This window comes from Dasypus novemcinctus, chromosome 5 (assembly GCF_030445035.2).
Source record: "Dasypus novemcinctus isolate mDasNov1 chromosome 5, mDasNov1.1.hap2, whole genome shotgun sequence".
In the NCBI taxonomy this organism is placed as follows: domain Eukaryota; kingdom Metazoa; phylum Chordata; class Mammalia; order Cingulata; family Dasypodidae; genus Dasypus; species Dasypus novemcinctus.
Window position 1 is genome coordinate 12,692,195 of NC_080677.1, and position 22,528 is coordinate 12,714,722.

Sequence of the window (22,528 nt, forward strand, 5' to 3'; positions counted from 1 at the left end):
TTTGAATTCTCTTAGCCATATGAACTCATTTGTCTTTACTCTTTCCCCCTTTTGGTCAATGTCTTTTTCTAATTGCATTGCTAGTTGGTACTTGGTAATAATCCCTCAGTGCCAGGGAGGCTTATCCCCAAGAGTCATGTCCCACAGTAGGGGAAAGCAATGTATTTATAAGCTGAATTCAGCTAGAGAGAGGCCACAGTTGAGCAATAAGGAGGCTCTCAGGATGTAACTCTTAGGCACTCTGTAATTCTAGGATAAGTTTCTATTTCAAAAGTAAAGGCTCATAAGTACTTTCATCAATATCAGGGGCCCATCAGTGGTCCATCCTTCTTCACTAGTCACTGTCCCTATACTCAGGGGATTCTTACTATCCCATTAGAGAATGTGGCAGAGTTCGTCAGGAAAGGAATTTGATATTCTTTTGGTTATTGTGTGAATCTTCACCCATCATAACAATGCCCCATGAACACTTGAAGACATTTATATGCCTTATAGGTATGCTCCAGGTGAACATCATTCCATCACTGACACCCCAAAGCAATGACCCTACCCTGCCCCAGTTGTTGCCCTTCTGTGATCCAAAACTTCTTCAGAAATGAAGACAACAAAATAACCAGTACAATTAATAAAAGGAAATAATAATGATAGTTTAAAAAATAACAAATAAAATACAAAAAATTAAAAATTTTTGGAATTAAAGTACAAAATTTAAAAATTTACCTGTCTTTCATCACTCTGAGACCTGTTGTCTTATATGTACAGTGATATTTTCTTTGTTTATTCCCCTAGTGTCTTATCTTTTTTCATGTTGTCTTCAAAGAAGCTTTAGGTTACAGCAATGTACAGAACATAGAGGATTCCCATATACCCAACATCCTCCCCCTTTCCCCCTTTTCCCTTTCCCCCATTCCCAACTAATAGTGGATGGTACATTTGTTACAATTGATGTACAAATACTGAAACATTGCTACTAACCACTGTAAATGATTTACATTATGATTTACATTTTGGACCATACTCTTAAAATTTTGATGAAATTTAACATGGACCATATCCATCATTGCAAGATCATGTTGAACAATTCCATTACCGCAAAAATGCACCATTTTTCATCTATTCTGTTCCTCCCTCACCCTCCCCTTGGCACCCATGGAAACGACCAAACTTTACTCCTTGAGAAACGAGATTCAGTTACCTCCAACATTGACAGCTTAACATATTGGCCTGTTCTCCCCTATTAGGCACTGCCTATGCTCTTAAGAGACTCCTGCCCCTCTATTTGAGAACCTTTCAGGACTCCCCAGGATAGGAGTCCAACACCTATCAGCTCATGTGGGTCTCTGCCCACTGATACAGCACACTATGACAAGATGAACACTCATGTATTCCCTAGAAGCCCCAACTCAGTTCCTACTCCTTTATGCTGCCAAGTTCACAGCATTACCTCATCACTTTTAATCATATGTTTACTAATTTGGCTAACATAGAGCATGTTCTCCCTCTGAATGTCCAGCCTATACTTGTTTTTAGGAAAAATAGTTGATGTACAATGAGCATTTTTCAATGAACAAAGTAATGAATGAATGGATGAATGGCACCCTGGTCAGAGGTGGGGAAGAAAGGGAACATAGCAAATTCTAGGACTATTATAAGTTATTCCAAATACCTTCAGTAGCATTTTAAAACTGAATACCTAGAGATGATAGTGAGTATTCACTGAGAAACTGGATTAAGTACTTAAACTTTCTTGGATATTATCAATGTCCATTACTGTCTTTAAATCCATTTTCCCATTTTCACAAACCTAAACTTATTTGACAAGAATTTTATTAATATCTTGAGAATTTCTTCTTAGAACCCTGTTTGGAATATGCTGGTTTCTAGTGAAAATAGCTCTGAGGGTTTCATTGGGAGATAGCCTGGAGAGGTGGATCATGGCCAGGACATGTTATTTCTGGTATAAAATGTGAGGAATTTGACATTTATTGTGCAGGCTACACAAACCATTGCAAGATTTTAGATAAGGAGGTTATCTTGTCTAATGTGCATTTTATAAATATCCCAGTATCAGTATATAGGATGAAATGGAGGGAGGCTTGGCAAGAGGCATTGGAACTATTTGGAAGTTTGTGACAATAATCTAGACCATGCTTGATGAAGTCTTGGTCTATGTCTATGACAAGAAGAATGGAGAGGAGGAATGAAATTAAGAAAACATATATAGGAAGTGCAGTTCAAATATCTTCATGACTAATAGTTTCTAAGAGTGAAAGAGCATGAGGTGTCAAAGAAACCTTCTAGCTTCTGTCTTAGGGAACTGGTGACATTCATCCTGACAGGGAAGAGGAGGAACTTTGGTGAAAGAGTTTTAGCTTGAGGTACCTATGAGAGTCCAACTGGAAATTCAGGTATGGGGCTCAGGAGGATATACTGGGCTAGATGTGGAGAGTCAGGGACCATTTGGATACAGCTTCAGTTGAAACAATATAATTTCGATGTGGTCACTCATAGAGAATGTAGTAGTTGAGTGTGAGGGAAGTGTGCAGGAGAGTGAATCTTGAACAACATCAACATATAAGGGCTAAATAGGGGAAGTAACACTGAGAAGAATGAAATCTAGGGGGTAGGAAGGAAACCCAAAAGGATGATTTGGGAAGCCAAGGTTCTGGTAGGGAAGAATATAAACAAAGCTATAAACAATCCTGAGAAATAAAGAATAAAAGATCAAGAATGATTAAAAAAAAAAAAAGGAATGTGTTAAGTGCATTTGAGAATTTGAATGTGACTGGTAGTTTTAGGAAAGCAGTGTAGATGGAATAGAAGGCTGAAATGTGGCAAGGTCACAGTGGGTTGAGCTGGCTATCAGTACATGGTGCCAGATAATGGCAGAAGCCTCATCTAAGAAGCTTTGCTCTGAGAGGAGTGTAAGAGGGCAGTACCTAAGTGGTGGGGGCCTCCAGAGAAGCTTTTATCTTGGTGTTGAGTGAGACTTAGAGACAGGAGAGCATTCTTATGTGCCAAGGGAAAGACAGAGAGGGTGACAGCTGAGGGAAATGAGTAGGTTGTTGAGGCTAGACAAGAAGTGACAGTCAAGACTAATGGCATTCGATCTAGCAATATTTTCTTCCTCGAATCTCTTCTCCATCAATTCATAAATTTCCCTAAGACACAAAATTTAGGATAGATTCAATACATTAGATAGAAACGTCTTCTTATACATTAGTGTTTTCACTGCCATGAAGTTAGACACATTTATTTACCTTCCCACAAACATGCCTTGCTCATCCTGTTGCTTCTACCCTGCTTCTATACCATCATATTATTTCCCTCCTCTCTATATATATTCTGTGAATAAAACCCAAACTTTTCAGGTCCTACCAGAGTTCTATGTGACCTGTCTTCTGCCTAACTCTCCAATTGTATTCCCATCTATTTTCCCCCACTCTCTCTTCTGTTCCTTGAATTGGGGAATGGCGTTCACACTTCTAGGCATTTGCCCATCCTGTGGCAACTGCCTGGATTGCTCTTTCCATAGTACTTCGCATGGCCACATCCTTCTTCAGGTCTAAGCCTAAAGTTCACTTCATCTCCTCACATGAAAGGAGATCTATATAAACACCCCCTTCCTTTGTTAGTAATCATAAAACTCTTTTTAGTTTCTTCAAGTCCTTGAGTGGAACCATGATGATCTTTTTCTTGCTTTTAATTAAGCCTACCCAGAGAATCTCAAGAATTTTTATTATGGGGAAGCAGTTGTTACAGCCTTTTCTTTTTATTTTTTAAAGATTTATTTTATTCCCCACCCCACACCCCTGCTGTTTGTACTCACTCTCTGCTCTCTGTGTCCATTCACTGTGTGCTCTCTGTGCCTGCTTATCCTCTCCCTAGGAGGCACCAGGGACTGAACCTGGGACCTGCCATGTAGGAGAGAGGCACTCAAATCACCAGAGCCACCTCAGGTCCCTGGTTTGTTGTCTCTCATTGTCCTTCCTCTGTGTGTCCCTTTGTTGCATCATCTTGTTGCATCAGCTCAATGCATCTGCTTACCACACAAGCTCACCTTCTCCAGGAAGCCCTGGGAACCAAACCCAGGACCTCCCATGTGGTAGGTGGGCGCTCAATCACTTGAGCCACATCCACTTCCCTGTTACAGCATTTTATTTTTTATTTTTAAAGATTTATTTATTTCTCTCCCCTCCCACCCAAGTTGTCTGTTCTCTGTGTCTATTTGCTGCATCTTCTTTGTCCGCTTCTGTTGTTGTCAGCGGCACAGGCATCTGTGTATTTCTTTTCATTGCGTCATCTTGTTGCGTCAGCTCTCCGTGTGTACAGCACCTTTCCTGGGCAGGCTGCACTTTCTTTCACGCTGGGTGGCTCTCCTTATGGGCACACTCCTTGAGCGTGGGGCTCCCCTATGTGGGGGACACCCCTGTGTGGCTCGGCACTCCTTGTGCGCATCAGCATGGGCCAGCTCCACATGGGTCAAGGAGGCCCGGGGTTTGAATTGTGGACCTCCCATGTGGTAGATGGATGCCCTAGCCACTGGGCCAAGTCCACCGCCGTGTTACTGCATTTTAAAAGATGGTTCTGGAATATTCTGTCAGATGGAGCAATCAGAAGGAAGGAAATCAGAAAGAAATCTGATTCTGAGAGTCCTATGAATGGGACTGGGAGGCAGGGGTGGTAGTGGAAAAAGGTGGCTGAGGTCTGCCTGGGCAGCTGACCTTGTGTGGCTGGCCTTGGGCTGGGGTTTGAGCAGCTCAGCACTGGATGCACTGAAGAAGGGGTGGTGGCCCTTCTTCACAGGATCTTCAAGGAGGAATCCAGAGTTGCTCCTATTAATGAAACTGGTTACGCTTTATCATTAGGTGTTCTGCACCCTCCATGCACTCAGGCTCTTTCCCACCTGGTGGCCACTAAATAGGCCTATTGGTAATAAAGCACCATCAAGATGGCCATAATTTACCATAATGCCAGTTCTTCAGTGTTCTTAATGTACAGATTTCCAGATTGAGAAGCGAGTAAAAGCAAAGATGACATGATTTGTGTCCCCTTCATGCATGTATAATCAACACTCAAAGAGCACTCCTCTCCAATGATAAGGGGGTCATACAGAACAGCCATCTAACAAGTCTGGCCTAAGTAGATGGTCTTCCTGAGAAACTGGCTATGATAGAATATTTTCCGCAGCTCTTTGGACCCTTTGTGCTAATAAAAGGTCTTCGTTTACTAAACATTTTTGCAGTGTCTGAGTCTGTGTTCCCACAATGCACCATAGAGCAACTTAATACACTGATTTTGGTGCTGCAGGCAGAGTACCTTGTGAAATATGGAATGGAGTGGGTTGATTTTTTGGCCATTACTTTCATCATCCTTGCATACATTTTGTACAGCACAAGGGTGTCTTGAACAAAGTAGAACCAATGGCTATGTAGGCTAAACTGAAGGTTCATCCCTGCTATAACAGCCTGTATAGGTAACAACCCATGGGCACGATGTCTACATTCTCTAAAGGAAGGGTGGCACTAAATGAGACTTTGAGAAGACCCCATGAATTCCAAGAAGTTGGCTAGAAGGTCCCAAGCTGAGAACAATGAGGTTGGGGCTTCCACTGCCTAGTGTACACTTCCCTCGCTCATGGCTTCTTATATCTGCTCTCATTCTGTAATGAGGATTATCCACAATCAGGCCACCCAGGCTGACCTTGAGGTTAGTGTGAGGCCATTCACTATTCAGAAGACTATTAGAACTAAACTAGGGACCCAGGGTGAAAACAAAATTAGGAGACCTCAGGGGAAGATGGCAGAATAGGGAATTCCAATACTCAGTCTTTCTAATGCAATAACTAAAAAAGAGGCAGGAGCTGTCTGAAACAATTATTTTTAAAGTCCAGGGGCCAGAAGGACATTGTACAGCATCCAGAGAAGAGCAGGAGGAAGAGGCCAATAAACTGTGGCAAAGAACTGTAAATTGCTTTCTCCCCATGGTGCCTACTGGTACTCAACCTCCAAACTCATGGCAGGTCACAGTGGGGTCCAGATCCTGGCTACCTGGCTGCTGAATATAAAGGAATATAAAGATCTTCTTCTCAAAGACTAGGGTAGTACAGCTGATCACTGATCTCAGATTTTTTTTTTTCCCTAGAAGATACCAGGGATTGAATCCAGGATCTCATGCATGGGAAGCAGGTGCTCAATTACTGAACTACATCCATATCCTAACGAAAGTTGGTTTTTTCATTTGTTTTATTTTTAGGATGTACCAGGTATTGAACACAGGACCTCATACTTGGGAAGCAGGCACTCAACAACTTGAGCTATATCTACTCCCCAGATCACAGCTTTTGATTATTGAATATGGATGAATATGGATGACTGCCTATGAGAAGATATTGTTTCAACCTGCCCTGGACATAGGCAGCAGCAGCCAATGTTTCAAACCTCCCTGGAGAGGGGAAAAGGCAGTAGAGTTTTAAAGATATCATGCTTCCCCAGAGCAGAAGGGAGAGTTAGCTTAAGGGCTGTTTGCCATACAGGCCAGGATATTTCAGTTTACAGGAACCATTGAAGAAGCTTTTGGTCCCCATCCTGTCACTGTCCACAGGGCATACTGGACTCACTTCTTAGGTTCCTGGCCCTATTTTGGCTGGAAAAGACTAATTTGGGAAAGTGCCCCCTGGGGTAATCTTCCTCACAGAATTTGCCGTCCAGAGAGAATGAGCATGAAAAAAATGAAAGCAATGTAAAATCTGTAGAGGGGGATGGTCTGGGACAAAGGCCTGTCAACTTCATATACCTGCAAAATGGAGGTCTGTATGCTGGGAAAGATGGAACAACCAAACCCCAGTGAACAGTGGAACTCCAAAACAACTAACAAGGAATATCTCAAGATAGAACACAGGCCCAGAAAGGGAAAACCATGGACACTGCATTTGCCTTGGGCAGACCTTCCTGATAAGAAGACTGAAGCTCAGAAAAATATGTCTAATCACCAGCTGCACAGAAAACAAAGAAGGAAACATCCTAGGGCATAAACCCCAGAATTAACATTTTAAACGTTAGATGTACCGTGCGCAAGAAGCGTACACTGCAAACAGCAATGGGAAGTGATGGTTGTATTAGCCAAAGGGGTGCTGAGGCAGAATACCAGAATTCTATTGGTTTTTATAAAGGGTATTTATTTGGGGTAAAAGCTTACAGTCACAAGGCCCTAAGGAGTCTAACTCAAGGTATCCCACTGGAGTTGAAGACCACAATAACTGAAAAGAAAAATCCCCAGGAGGGTTATAAGAGCAGAATGGAGCTAGCAGAAGAAAGAATCAGTGAACTTGGAGAAAAGACACTTGAAATGAGTCTCACCAAGGATCATAAAGGGAAAAGAAATACAAAAGTTATAAGAGCCTAAAACATACGACAGCACAAAACATAGCAATATATGTATTATATGAGTTCCAGGAGAAGGGAAAAAAGGAGTATTCAAATACAACATGGAGGGAAGTGGACTTGACCCAGTGGTTAGGGTGTCCATCTACCACATTGGAGGTCTGTGGTTCAAACCCTGGGCCTCCTTGACCCGTGTGAAGCTGGCCCATGCGCACTGCTGAAGCGCGCAAGGAGTGCCGTGCCACGCAGGGGTGTCCCCCGCATAGGGGAGCCCCACGTGCAAGGAGTGTGCCCCATAAGGAGAAGCCACCCAGCACGAAAGAAAGTGCAGCCTGCCCAGGTATGGCGCTGCCCACATGGAGAGCTGACACAACAAAAAGAAACACAGATTCCTGTGCCGCTGACAACAGAAAGCGGACAAGGAAGACGACACAGCAAATAGACAACAGAGAACAGACAACCGGGATGGGGGAGGGGAGAGAAATAAATAAATCTTTAAAAACAAACAAAAACCAAAAAACAAATACACATGGAGTATTCATGATAAACATGAAGAAAATACACCCTGCCATATACTGATCACACTATTAAATGCAAAGGACAAGGGGAGAGTTTTGAAAAATGCAAGAGAAAAAGTAACATTTTATATACAAGGATGTCCCAATTAGATTGAGTGCCAGTTTCTCATCAGAAACATGATGGCAAGATGGCATTGGCTGAAATACTAAACAAGTGCCAGCCAATAATTTTATATCCAACAAGACACTTACAAAAATGAGGGAGAAAGACATTCTGAGATAAAAACTGAGGGAGTTCATCATCACTAGAGCTGCCCTACAAGCAATGATACAGGGAATTCTTCAGATTGAAATGAAAGTACAATAAAAAGCAGCTCAAAACAACATAAAAAATAATGGCCTGCATTTGCGTAATTATAAATGCCAATGTTATGGTATTTTATTGTTTTGTAGGGAAATCCACTTATTTCCTGCAAGTGTTACTATGGCAATGCATAAAAATGAGTATTTCAAGGTTTTTGTACACATAATGAATAAAGATATAAGTGGTAATCAACAAAAAATAATCATGGGGGGAGAGAGAGGGTAAAGCATATGTACCTGTTATTGAAGTTAAGTAGGTATCAAATGAAAGATACTTGATATATATTTAAGGTATGAAATTTTAACCAAATAATAACAACAAGGAAAAAAAGATAAAATAATATTTCCAGATAGAAATAAGAAGGCACTCAATATGGTACAACACAAGAAAGCAAACAAATATGAATGTAGGCTTAAATGGAAGTCAGAGACAAAAGTGGTATAAACCTTACAAAAGTTAAATAGCAAAATGGCCAAAGAAAGTCCTGTATTAAGAGTAGTGAATTTAAATGTAAATGAAATAAACTCTTCAGTCAAATTTCAGAGACTGGCAGAATGGATACAAAAGTATGGCCCAACTATTATATATGCTGTCTGCAAGAGAATTATCTTAAAGTCAAAGAAACAAATAGTTTGAAAGAAAGGGATGGAAAAAATATACCATGCAAGTTTTAACCAAAAGAGAGCTGAGGTAGCTATATTAATATAGAATAAAATAGACCTAAAGTCCGAAACAGATATGAGGGGGAAAGTTGATCATTATGTACAGATAAAGAGGACAATTCAACAGGAAGGTGTAACAATTAAGAATATACATGCACTTAAAAGCAGAGCCCAAAAATATTGGAGAAAACACTCTTATATTTGAAGGGAGAAATTGAGAGTTCTACATTTATGTAGGACACTTTAATATACCACTCTCAATAAGAGATAGGATACCTAGTCAAGATCAGTATAGAAGGATTTGAATCATAAGTAAACCAACTAGATCTAACAGGCATATATAGAACACTTCACACAACAAAAAAAGAATGCATATATTTCTCGAGGACACATGGATCAATCTCCAGGATAGACTCTATGATGGGTCACAAACAAGTCTCAACAAATTAACAAATACTGAAATCATACACTGTATATTCTCCCACCAGAACAGAATGAAGTTAGAAATCAATAACAGAGAAAAAGGAGAAATTCACAAATATGTAGAATTTAACAATATACTCTTAAACAACCAGTGGGACAAGGAGGAAATGAGAAGCATAATTATGAGATATCTTGAGTTGAATGAAAAATGAAAATATAATATACTAAAACTTATGGGGTGCAGTGAAGGCAGTGCTGAGAGGGATATTTATAGCTCTAAATCCTTACATTAAAACTGAAGAAAGACAAAAAATCAGAGACCTAACCTCTAAAATGGAAGAATGAGAAAAAGAATAAACTAAACCCAAAGCAAGTGGAAGGAAAGAAATAACAATAGAACAAAAAGATCAAAAGTTGGTTCTTTGTAAAGATAATAAAATCAACAAGTATTTAGCTAGACTGACAAATAAAAAAAGAGAGAAGATAAAAATAATGAAAACCAAAAATGATAAGGGGGAAATCACTATTGTCCCTGATGAAATTTTAAAAATGGGCTATAGGTGAATACAATGAAGACCTCTATGTCAATAAATTAGATAAGCTAGAGGAAACAGATAAATTCTTAGAAACACAGAAAGTATCTACATTGACTCCAAAAGAAACAGGAGTTACCAACAAACGAAGAACTAGTGAAAAGATTGAACCAGTAATGAGAAACATCTTTCAACAAAAAGCCCAGGACCACTTGGCTTCACTGGAAAATTTTAACATTCAGAGAAGTCTTGTGGCAATTTGAGATTATTTATGAATCTTGAAAAGAGAAAGATTATGTTTGTAAACTAATCTATTCCTCTGGGTGTAATACCCATTAAATGCATTAAAGTCAGCTTAGATGTCTTGATTAAATTACCTGTTAAAATTAGGGCTTTGATTTGACCACATCAGTAGGTCATGACTCAGATTTAGTCTCTGGGCTGATATAAATGGATGCTCACTCAAGAAGACACAGGGAAGAGGAGAGAACTTTATCACTTTTGATCCTCCAGCCCCGGGGAGAGATAAGCTATTCACTTCATAATTTGCAGCCAAAGAGAAGAAAGCAGCTGAGAAGGCCTTGAAAGAAATAAGCCCTATGCCAGAGATTGATATAGGAAGTCCTGAGAGACCAGGCAGAGATCACCTGCCCCTCTTGCTTCATTATGTGGAAACTAGCTTTGGTGAGAAAGGAGCCTTGAGTTGGACTCTTCAGGGCCTTGTAATTAACTGTAAGCTTTTTTTTTTTTTTTTTTTTTTTTTTAAAAGATTTATTTATTTATTTAATTTCCCCCCCTCCCCTGGTTGTCTGTTCTTGGTGTCTATTTGCTGCGTCTTGTTTCTTTGTCTGCTTTTGTTTCTTTGTCCGCTTCTGTTGTCGTCAGCGGCACGGGAAGTGTGGGTGGCGCCATTCCTGGGCAGGCTGCACTTTCTTTTTCACGCTGGGCGGCTTTCCTCACGGGCGCACTCCTTGCGCGCGGGGGCTCCCCCACGCGGGGGACACCCTTGCGTGGCACGGCACTCCTTGCGCGCATCAGCACTGCGCATGGCCAGCTCCACACGGGTCAAGGAGGCCCGGGGTATGAACCGCGGACCTCCCATGTGGTAGACGGACGCCCTAACCACTGGGCCAAAGTCCGTTTCCCTAACTGTAAGCTTTTACCTCAAATAAATACCCTTTATAAAAGCCAACAGATTTCTGGTACTTTGCATCAGTACTTCCTTGGCTGACTAATACAAGATTTAGCTCCAATTCTGCTCAAACTCTATAAAAACTGAAGAGAAGGCCAAACACCCAAAATTATCCATGAGGCCAACATCACCCTCACACAAAAGACAGAAAAACATACCATATTAAAAGAAAATTACAAATATCTGTTCTGAACATAATTGTGAAAATTCTCATTAAAAAATATTAGGAAATAAGGGCTAATCTGTGCAGAATTGGTACAAAGGCTGTTTGTAAATCTTTGCATATGAATACAAATGGTTAAAACAGCATGCTGCTTGTAACTAGCAGCCTATTGTATGAGTATGGCAGTGGTTGAATGGAAAGTTTAAGGTCATGTATATTACTAGAAGGAAAGCTAAAAGTTGTAACATGGGACTCTAAGATAGTAAAACCTCATGTAAAACATGAATATGGGTGATATTGCATATGTTAGTAAATGACATTACGAAACAAATACAAATATACTAGAGAGAAGGAAAAAGAATAGTAGCTATATATGGCAGGGAAACAAAAAGAGATTGAGAGATGATTTTTGTTTTTTTCTTTATTATTATTGGAATAATGAAAATGCTCTAAGAATGACAGAAGTGATGAATACAAAAATATGTGATTACATCAAATACCAATGATTGTACACTAAGGATGGATTTATGCTTTATTAATATGTGTCAATAAAATTTATTTGTTAAAGAAGTCAATTTTATTGATATATATTGTTATTTCAAAAACCTCCCAATGAAGAAAAGCCCAGGTCCACATGGCTTCACAAGAAAATTTTAACAAATATTCAAAGACTTAACTTTAATTCTGCTAAAACTCTTCTAAAAAATTGAAGAGGAAGCAAAATTCCATAAATCATTTAGAGGCCAAAATTATCCTCACACAAAAGTTAGGTAAACATACCAAATTAAAAGAAAATTACAGATAAATATCTCTTCTGTATAGAGTTGTAAAAATTTGCATCAAAAATACTTGCAAACATGGGAAGCAGTAGCTCAAGTGGTTGAGCTCCTGCTTCTCATGTATGAGGCCCCATGTTTGATACCCAGGGCCTCCTTACAAAAAATACTACCAAACTGCATCCAACAGAACATTAAAAGAATGATAAATCATGACCAAGTAGGATTTATCCCTGATATGCAAGTGTGGTTCAATATAAGAAAATCGATAAATATAATACACCACATTAACAGAATGAAAGAAAATAGCCACATGATCATCTTAATCATTGCAGAAAAGACATTTGACAAAATCCAGCACCCTTTCTTGATAAAAGCATGTAGAACCCTAGGAATATAAGGAAACCTCCTCCATACAACAAAGGACATATATGAAATGCCCACAGCTAAGATCCTACTTAATGCAGAAATGGAAAATCCAATCAGCAAAATCATATGGATGGGTATGAGGCCCCAAATAGCTAAAGCCATCATGAAAAAGTGAATTTGGATGACTCACAGTTCCCAATATTAAAATGTATTACAAAGACACAGTAATCAAAACAGCATAGTAATGGCACAAGGATGAGCATATAGAATGAAGGCATAGACATTAAATCACAGAAATCAATCCTCGCATTTGTGGTCCATTGATTTTTACAAGGTGGCAAAGACCACTCAATTGGGAAAGCTTAGTCTCTTCAAAAAATGGTGCTGCTAAAACTGGATTTCCATTGGGAAATAAAAGGTGGACCACTACCTCACGCCATATACAAAAATCAAATCAAATTGGATCAAAGACCTTAAAATAAGAGCTAGAACTATCAAAGTCCTAGAAGAAAACATAAGGAAGCATCTCGAGGCCTTTCTCTTAGGCAATGGTTTCTTAAGACTTTACACCCAAAGCAGAAGTAATAAAAGAAAAAATAAAGGGGATCTCATCAAAATTAAAAATTAAAAACTTTTGTTGCTCAAAGAACTTTATCATGAAAGTTCAACTACAATCTACACAAGGGAGAAAATATTTGGAAACCACATATCCAATAATGGATTAATATACAGAAATCCTTCAATTATAAAGAAATCCTTCTATTTAACAACATAAAGGCAAACAACAAAATTTAAAAATGGACAAAAGTCTTAAAAAGACATCTCTCCAAAGAAGATATGTGATAATTATTGAAGGCTTTCTCACATTGATGTCATTCATAGGGATTTTCTCCAGTATAATCTCATGTAGTCTAAGTTTAGAAAAACTAAGTTTCCCCATATGCATGATATTATTATGATTTCTGTCCTGCATGCATTCTCTCATGTAGCCTAAGGGATGAAAAATGTGTGGAAGTTTTCCCACATTACTGGGGTTTCTTTCCAGTGTGAGTTCTCTCATATACTCTAAGATGAGAACATTGACTGAAGGCTTTCCTACATAGATGACATTCATGGGGTTTCTCTCCAGTGTGACTTCTCTCATGTTGTCTAAGATTAGAAATCCTATAGAAAGCTTTCTTGCATAGATGACATTCATAGGGTTTCTCTCCAGTGTGTCTTCTCTCATGCTCTTTAAGGGTAAAACAATAAACAAAGGATTTCCCACATAGATGACATTAATGGGGTTTCTCTCCAGTGTGATTTCTCTCATGTCGTGTAAGACTAGACCTACGATTGAAAGCTTTCCTGCATAGATGACATTCATGGGGTTTCTCTCCAGTGTGACTTCTCTCATGTTCTTTAAGGGAAATGTAATGAACAAAGGCTTTCTCACATAGATGACATTCATAGGGTTTCTCTCCAGTGTGACTTCTCTCATGTCGTCTAAGATTAGAAATCGTATAGAAAGCTTTCTTGCATAGATGACATTCATAGGGTTTCTCTCCAGTGTGCCTTCTCTCATGCTCTTTAAGGGTAGAACAATAAACGAAGGCTTTCCCACATAGACGACATTCAAGGGGTTTCTCTCTAGTGTGATTTCTCTCATGTCGTATAAGACTAGACCTACAAATGAAAGCTTTCCTGCATAGATGACATTCATGGGGTTTCTCTCCAGTGTGACTTCTCTCATGCTCTTTAAGGGAAGTGCAATAAGCAAAGGCTTTCCCACATAGATGACATTCATGGAGTTTCTTTCTAGAGTGATTTCTCTCATGTCGTGAAAGACTAGACCTACGATTGAAAGCTTTCCTGCATAGATGACATTCATGGGGTTTCTCTCCAGTGTGACTTCTCTCATGCTCTTTAAGAGAAATGTAATAAACAAAGGCTTTCCCACATAGATGACATTCATGGGGTTTCTCTCCAGTGTGACTTCTTTCATGCTGTTTAAGATTAGAAATCCTACAGAAAGCTTTCTTGCATAGATGACATTCATAGGGTTTCTCTCCAGTGTGCCTTCTTTCATGCTCTTTAAGGTTAGAACAATAAACGAAGGCTTTCCCACATAGATGGCATTCATGGGGTTTCTCTCTAGTGTGATTTCTCTCATGTCGCATAAGACTAGACCTACAATTGAAAGCTTTCCTGCAGAGATGACATGCATGGGGTTTCTCTCTAGTGTGAGCTCTCTCATGGTTTCTAAGACTACCATATCGACTGAAGGTTTTCCCACATTGATGACATTCATGGGGTTTCTCTCCGATGTGAGTTTCATTGTATTGTCTGAGGCCCGAGCTTTTCATGAAGACTTTACCATTTTGGTGACATTCATATAATTTACATCCTGTGTGAATCTGGTGATAAAAAGATGAATGGTCACTAAGGACTTTTGCAAATGGTTTGATTAAATATTTAGTATTAATATTAAATATATATTAATATTAATATTATTAAATATAAATATACTATATTAAATATATTTGTTATGTGAATTAATTAGGATGAGTTACTGCGGATCTGTGAGGGACTCTTCTTGCAAGTAATTATACTTATAGGAATTCTTTTCAGTATGAGATCTTTTCTGTGGGGAATTAGATAAAAGATGGTAAGACTTTTCACATATATAAATTTCTTCATTCCCTTCCATATTAATACTAATCTAATCTTCCAGTGATAGTCTCCAATGAAAATTTTCGCATGTTAGTATAATATACACATTCTTCATGCACAGATATTTTATCTATTATAGCAATCCAAGTGCAGAGCTATCTGAAGAATTTTAAACTCTAGAATTTTGTGGTCAGGTTATTTTTCCCTAAATTCAAATCATGACAGATTTTTGCTGGATTAGCATTTAATCCAACATTAATTACAGGTAGGTGATTGTAATGAATTCCTATTTTATCCAAGATACCTATTTGGAAAACCAAGGTTCACACAATGAAGCTTACCAATGAAATGATGTTGGAAGTGTCTTTCCTGCAGATAGGTGGGATAAATATCATTTCTTGTTTTTTAAAGACACTTTTCCTTCCTGTAATAACTGGAAAAAACAAAATAAATTGCTTGAGTACCATTAGGGAAATGAAAATGTTGGAAAGTTCCAAATAGCCTTGTCGGTGTGTTTCAAATATTATAATATAACTGGGAAAGAATATCAAATTAATGAACACTCTAGGAAGAGGAAAACTTTATAGGAAATTACAATCAGAAAAGATTTTCAGGATTGAAATATGAGGAAAAAAAAGAATATGGGATGTCAGGGAAGTAAAAAAGGGAAAACCTCCAAAAGTGGGACTAGGATAATGATAATTAAATGGAGGTTTAATTCCAATAGCAAATAAATATATCTCTTTCCCAAAGTTAAAGACACTTGAATAGAGCTTGAGAAGTGTATGGAATAAATACAATACAAGGTGAAAATTTCCCCAACACCCTCACCTGCCTTTTAGAAATCATAACTCACTTCAGGAAACTGAAGTTGATATTTTCAAGCACCTTCTCACTATTTGATGAGGTCCCTCTTCTCCTGATGCACAGTTTCTTAGAGCTCACCTGGACTCTGATTTTGAGGAAATCCTATTTCTTCTCTCCACACTTCTCCTTTTTCCAACTGAGAAAGGACATCTGAATTGCAGAACTGATATCCTGTTTGTGTGAGAAAATATACCTGGATTTCGAGTTTTATTAGTAACAGTGCACTATCAACTCCATGGCAGGCCATCAAAGGTAAACATTGAAGGTCAGCAGTGTAACATTACCCTGAACACAGAACATCAACAATATTTCAACAGGAAAGATATAACTCTTGACCTTGTACCCATTTCATTGGGGACCACTGGTTTTTGTTGCCCGTGCACAAATTCAAAGAGAGACAGCAGAATACTCTATATTCTAAAGGTGGAGAATTTCTATGTTTGCAGTTTTGATTATGTTAAAAAAAAAAATCCAATATATATAAACTCCACCAGAATGATCTAAATTCTATCTGGAATACGGATATATGTGATGTGCTTACTACAGTGTTCTTTTTTTTAAAGATTATTTATTTTTATTTATTTCTCCCTCCCTTGATGTTTACACTCACTGTCTGCTAGTCTTTTTAGGAGGCACCAGGAACCAAGCCTGGGGCCTCCCATGTGGGGGAAGGTGCCTAATCACTTGAGCAACCTCCACTCCCTGTGTCTCTCACTGTGTTTCCTTGCTGTCTCCTGGTTGCATCATCTCACTGCAGCATCTTGTAGTGTCAGTTCACCATGCCAGCCTATCACATTAGTTCGCTGTCTTACTCATCTTTTTTGGGAGGCACTGGGAACTGAACACGGAACCTCCCATGTGGAAGGTGGAAGCCCAGAAGCTTGAGCCACATCTGCTTCCCACTATTGTGTTCTGATGCTTCAGCATAGTCCTTGATACAGAATACTCATTTGAAAATAGTCATTTATTTATTACTTCTCAAAGTATTCATTGACTTCTTAACACTGCCCCATGTGTTGGAAACTGAGATTCTAGAAAGACAAATTGTGCTCAAGAAAATTACATTTTATTGGTGTGAAATAGATGTAAGCAAAAAGTAAGGAAATAATTTCATTTAGGTAGTTGTATTTGTTATAAAATAATATGAATACACTAAAAATATAACAGAAACTAAAGATTATACAATATGGAGAATCTGACCTAGATACTTGAATAAATGAATAGAACATGACTTATGATAGATATATAGGTAGAAAGCAGGTAGTTTAGATAGAAGGATGGATAGGTAGATGGTAAGTAGATAGATATTTATGTAGATGATGTATTAATTTTGAGAGACTCACCCACTGAGTCGAGGTGCTTGAGATTCTCCAGCATCACTTCTCTGAAGAGCTTTCTTTGGGATTTGTTTAGCAGGGTCCACTCTTCCTGGGTGAAGTCTACTGTCACATCTTTGAATGTCACTAACTCCTAAAACATTGCAGAAATTTGGGTTCACAGAGGGCCATCCTTACCAAGGTCTTGAGTGTGATGCTTAAAATGACAGCACTGAGGAAGCAGAAACTGTATATTAAGCTCAAGGTTTGGAGTTCCAGTCAGATCACTCTCAGTGCTGAACTGCCATCTGCCTTTCAGGTACACTCACAAATACATATACACACTGAATACATAAAAATCCATTGTAAAGGAATAGCACTTGACTTGTGGTGTTACATATATCTGGAATTTTCCTGATAAACATATAGCTATGACTTCCTGATGCTAATTATAAAACTTTCACTGAGCTTTCATAAATATAATACTCCTTTCCACCAATTTCAAGTAAGTCTACAGACTCATCATAAGGCAAGCAATATCCATGATACGTCACTTTTAAACAATAAGTAATATTAAATTATTCTGATATACAGATGACCTCACTTCTCTCTCATTTAGAGAATTGTATAACAATATATTGTAGACTGTGACATATCCAATCAGCTGTCAAGTACTTTCTGTCTAAATTCAATACACATGTTTATTATTGATTAAAATGAACTGAACAGGTTTCATCCAGAACTCAGAATCAGGAAGTGCTGCCTCCCTCAACTCTACATGACTAGGTGTCCATTAGCATACACAAGTACAGTTCAAGATCACATGCCAGGGACCTGTGAGACTATTGTACTGAAAGATGGCCCTAGCCTGACTATTCCTGTGGTAGAACTCCCATTCTCAGCTTTTTCTGGGCCCTACAAATACCAGTCTCCATTATCACTCTTGTATCTAATCTCATCTGTCTGTGAAAGATTAAAAGAAGCCACTTCACTGTTTCTGGTCTCTTCAAGTCATCAAGAATTTCCACAGGAAAATAAATTTTGTTCTACCTATTATATACTCTTGAATGCACAGCCACAGTTAGGAAAAAATACTTCCCATAATTATATCCATTTATAAAATTTGAATAAAGTTGATTTATAAAAATTAACATTGGGGAATTGGGAAAACCAGTGGTAAGGAGAATTTTAGGTTTCTTTTTTTTAATATTTCATAATACAAAAATATATTCCATTAAAACTTGAAGAAAATTAAAATTGGGATAAATAGATGATTCCTCATTTCCTTTTATTTGCTAACCTCTTTTTTTGTCTTTATTTTTTTAAATGTTACATTCAAAAAATATGAGGTCCCCATGTAGCCCCCACCCCCCTCACCCCACTCCTCCCATATCAACAACCTCTTTCATCATCATGGCACATTCATTGCATTTGGTGAATACATTTTGGAGCACTACTGCACCCATATGGATAATGGTTTACATTGTAGTTTACACTCTCCCCCAGTCCACCCAGTGGGCCATGGCAGGACCTACAATGTCCAGCAACTGTGCCTGCAGTACCACCCAGGACAACTCCAAGTCCTAAAATTGCCCCCACATCATATCTCTTCTTCCCTCTCCCTACCCTCAGCAGGTACCATGGCCAATTTCTCCACATCAATGCTACATTTTCTTCCATTACTAATCACAATAGTTCCAGAATAGAATTATCAGTAAATCCACTCTAATCCATACTCTGTTCTTCCATCCTGTGGACCCTGGGATGGTTATGTCCACTCCACCTCTATATTGAGAGAGGGCTTAGATTCCACATGGATGATGGATGCAATTTTCCTGCTTGCAGTTGTAGGCACTCTTGGCTCCCTGGTGTGGTGGTTGACCTTCTTCACCTGTTAGCTGGCTAGAGTAAATTCATTAAACCAGAGGGTAGGAGTGGCAGGTTTGTTGAGGCTCAGGGCCTGGCTATCACATGGATAGTCCATTGATTCAGGTCCCTTGAGCATACACCAGACCCCAGTAAAAGTAACAGGAGAGGCTTGTGAACAAAGATCACATCTGAGTTCAACCCCATCACACTCAGGAAGACAAACTCCAAAGTACGGCCAACTGACATGACACTGAACTCCATCAGCCATGACCATAGAACCTGCAGGTCTCTGTAGCCCTCAGAAGAACTGATGCCTGGGCTTGTACCTACTTTGGCTGTCTCTGGGACCCTACTGAGTCATGTGTAAGAACAACCCCTTTGATGACCTCCCAACTCTTTTTTGGAAACTCATAGCCATATAAACTCATTTGTTCTTTCTGTTTCCCCTTTTATTCAAGGTCAAAAAGTACTTTTGGTACCTAATATTACATATAGGCTGAGATATTCTGCTAGTCTGAGTTGACCCTTTTATTCAAGGTCATTTTCTACTTACATCATCAGCTGGTACTTGGTAGTAATTCCTTGGCACCAGGGAGGCTCATCCCCAGGAGTCATGTCCCATGCTGGGGGGAAGGTAATGCATTTACATGCTGTTTGGCTTTGAGACTGGCCACATTTAAGCAACATGGAAGCTCTCAGGAGGTAATTTTAGGCACCCTGCAGCTCTAGGCCTAGTTCTTATTTCAGGTGCACAGGCTCACAAGTATAGCCATTAGTATCAAGGGCTCATTGTTGGACCATTCTTCTTTATTGGTCTTAGCCACTGCACTTGGGGGATTGTTGCGGGAATGTGATAGAGCTCCCCTGGCTAGGAACTCAGCACTCCCTCAGTTGTCATTTTTTACTGTAACCACTATGAAAATATCCAAACATTTTTATGTACCCTATATACATGCCCTGGAGAACTCACTTCTAATTATGTGCCCCCTATCAATAATATCCCACACCAGTATTCCTCCCCTGCCATAGTTGCACCTCTCTGTGATCCAAAACTTCTTCAAAAATGAAACGTAATATACGGCCAGAACTAACCTTCTCTTAACAATGCACAGTCCTATATGTCAGCACCTATAATACTGGATTTATTGAAAGCACCGCCTGAAACATGAGCCTCCTTACTGACTGTAAACCTTTGCTCTTATTAATCTCCATCACCTCTGGTCACCATATATTTAAGTCAATTGGAGGCATTAATATGATCCATGACTGCATTATTTCTCAAATGAGGACATGGTTTTCGCAAGAAAAAGAAAACTCTCATCTCTTTAGAAAATATAAAGACTTAATGGAGGTTGAAGCAAATAGCTGTAATGGTTGGAAGGAGAAAATTTATTGGTGAGTCCCTAATGTACCATAATTATTCCAGAGTCATGTATAAAGTTAATAAAATCTCAGATACTTAAATAGCTCCTGAATGCACTTGGAATATCCATGCCAATAGGAGAAACCTCATCATCTTCTGGCAACTGCAATTTCAGTTAAAGAACTCCCTACTCACCTGTGGTTGCATTGTCAATGTTTCCCCTGACAACTGTCTTCCTCTGGATTTTTAGCACAGCTAGACAAGCAGTAGGTGACCAAAGCTGAGAATGGAGAAAGAAGCCATCAAACTCGTGTTAACTACAATTTCCAGACCCATCTGTCATCAATCCCAAACCCTTGACCTGGAAGCAATTCCAGGCCAATCAACAGGAACATGGTGTACACTCCAAGAGAAATAGGGAAAGACTCTCTTCTAGGGAAAAAAGGCCAGAAGTCTTGGCTTCTGTGGTGAACAAAGGTGATATGAATATTTTCATTGTAAAGATAAGAACATGGAAATCACTGAATTCTATTTATTAATTAGCCATGATGTTCAAAAGCTTTCAATTCCATCCCTGATTCCAAAACATAGGAATCCTTAACCTATGTCACATCTGGAAATCAATCTCCACCACCAGAGAAAGCAGGCTAGAATTTCTCAGATATAATTATTTTGGTTTTTGCCCTAGCACTGATTCTCCAACATCTATCCCTGTCTTCTGGGCTTTTACTTCTTTCCTGATCTACCCTGAATCTGACCTTCTGGATATACTTATTCTAAATCATTTTGATTCTTGTACCTGTGAGGTCCCTCAATACTGAGTTCTAGATATCACCCCAAGGATTTATCAACCAAGAAACTTCAGCATATATTTTACAATGGGGAGGATTCAAGGTCTTGATTAATTGGAAGGGTCAATGGCTACCATCATGCCACTCTAGTAATGAAAATCCCCTACCTCAGATCATAGAAGTGTATGGGTCATATCGTTGTCATGTTCCACAATCCTTAGGGCTAGGAGGCTCAGAAGATAGAGAATGAAGGGATTTTGGAGAAAAATCTGTTTGAACTGTCTGATTATTTTAGTGAAAAGGTAGCTGAAATCTCATCCTATAGTAATCATCATCACCTCTAACCTCCCTACATTTCATTATTTATGTATGTGTAAGAATGTCTATACTGTAAATTATCCTCAAAATATCATTACTAATTACAAGCATTTCATGGACAATTAAGGTAAGGTGTCATAAACAGAGCTAGGATTAACTTAGCCCTTTGCACCTGAAGTCCAGGAAGAAAAGGGTTATATTAAATATGCTGGGACAATTAAATTTATTAAAAACTTAATCTTCCCACTAACCCTGCTCATTTAACAAATGTTCCAAAGAGAGGTACAGCAAGCTTTAGTAAAATTAGAGAAAGAAAATTGCATGGCTAGAAAAAGACACAGCTAGCATTTGATTTTTTTCTTTCTCTCATCCAATCTCAAATTCCTAATGAGTTACATGCTACACCTAGGTCTTACCTGGAATGTCACTTCTCACTTCAATAATCACCCTCTTGTCAGAACTCTCTCTTCATATAGTTTGTTCACACAATTGTACCCTATATCCAGTTTCTCCTATCACAAGGAAACCTCCATTGCATTGAATCTGCTTCCCAAACCATAGCTTCAATCTCATCTGGTTACTGTCCAGTGTAATCCATGCACACTCATTTCAGAATACACATCCCATGCTGTAATTACCCCATCTATCAATAAATATCTGACTACTTACCACATCTGCCCTCATAGGAGGTGCCTCTAATTCCTCTTTTATTCATTGCTGCATCTGACACAATAAATTACTAAGTTATTGGTTTAGGACTAAATGCAGAGTCAGGACTACTAGTGCTATAAAATATACCTGGCAAACTGACTATGTCTTGATAATTGAATCACTCTCATATGTTTCATAATCACTTCAAGTCCCATAGTTTTGAATATTACATATTATCACACTTCACATTGCTTTTACCAGATTGGATTACCTTATAATAATCATATGAATGATGTAATTTTATACTTCACCTCACTCT

At 38.8% G+C, this 22,528-nt stretch overlaps 1 protein-coding gene across 2 annotated transcripts in view; it reads right to left on the reverse strand.

The window, feature by feature from the left end:
- Window positions 1-11,640: 11,640 nt before the first annotated feature.
- The window catches only part of LOC131278456 (zinc finger protein 596-like), a 41,210-nt gene continuing 30,322 nt past the window's right edge, over window positions 11,641-22,528 (reverse strand). Inside the window, exons 2-6 of one of the 2 annotated variants that reach the window (XM_058296722.2) lie at window positions 20,645-20,729; window positions 17,245-17,371; window positions 15,980-16,072; window positions 15,376-15,458; window positions 11,641-14,778 (exon numbers count right to left, since the gene is read on the reverse strand). In XM_058296722.2, coding sequence (XP_058152705.1) covers window positions 13,660-14,778; window positions 15,376-15,458; window positions 15,980-16,072; window positions 17,245-17,371; window positions 20,645-20,656 — 1,434 coding nt within the window. In that variant the 5' untranslated portion in view covers window positions 20,657-20,729 and the 3' untranslated portion in view covers window positions 11,641-13,659. The remainder of the gene's footprint in view (window positions 14,779-15,375; window positions 15,459-15,979; window positions 16,073-17,244; window positions 17,372-20,644; window positions 20,730-22,528) is intronic. The other variant, XM_058296723.2, reaches the window with a different exon arrangement.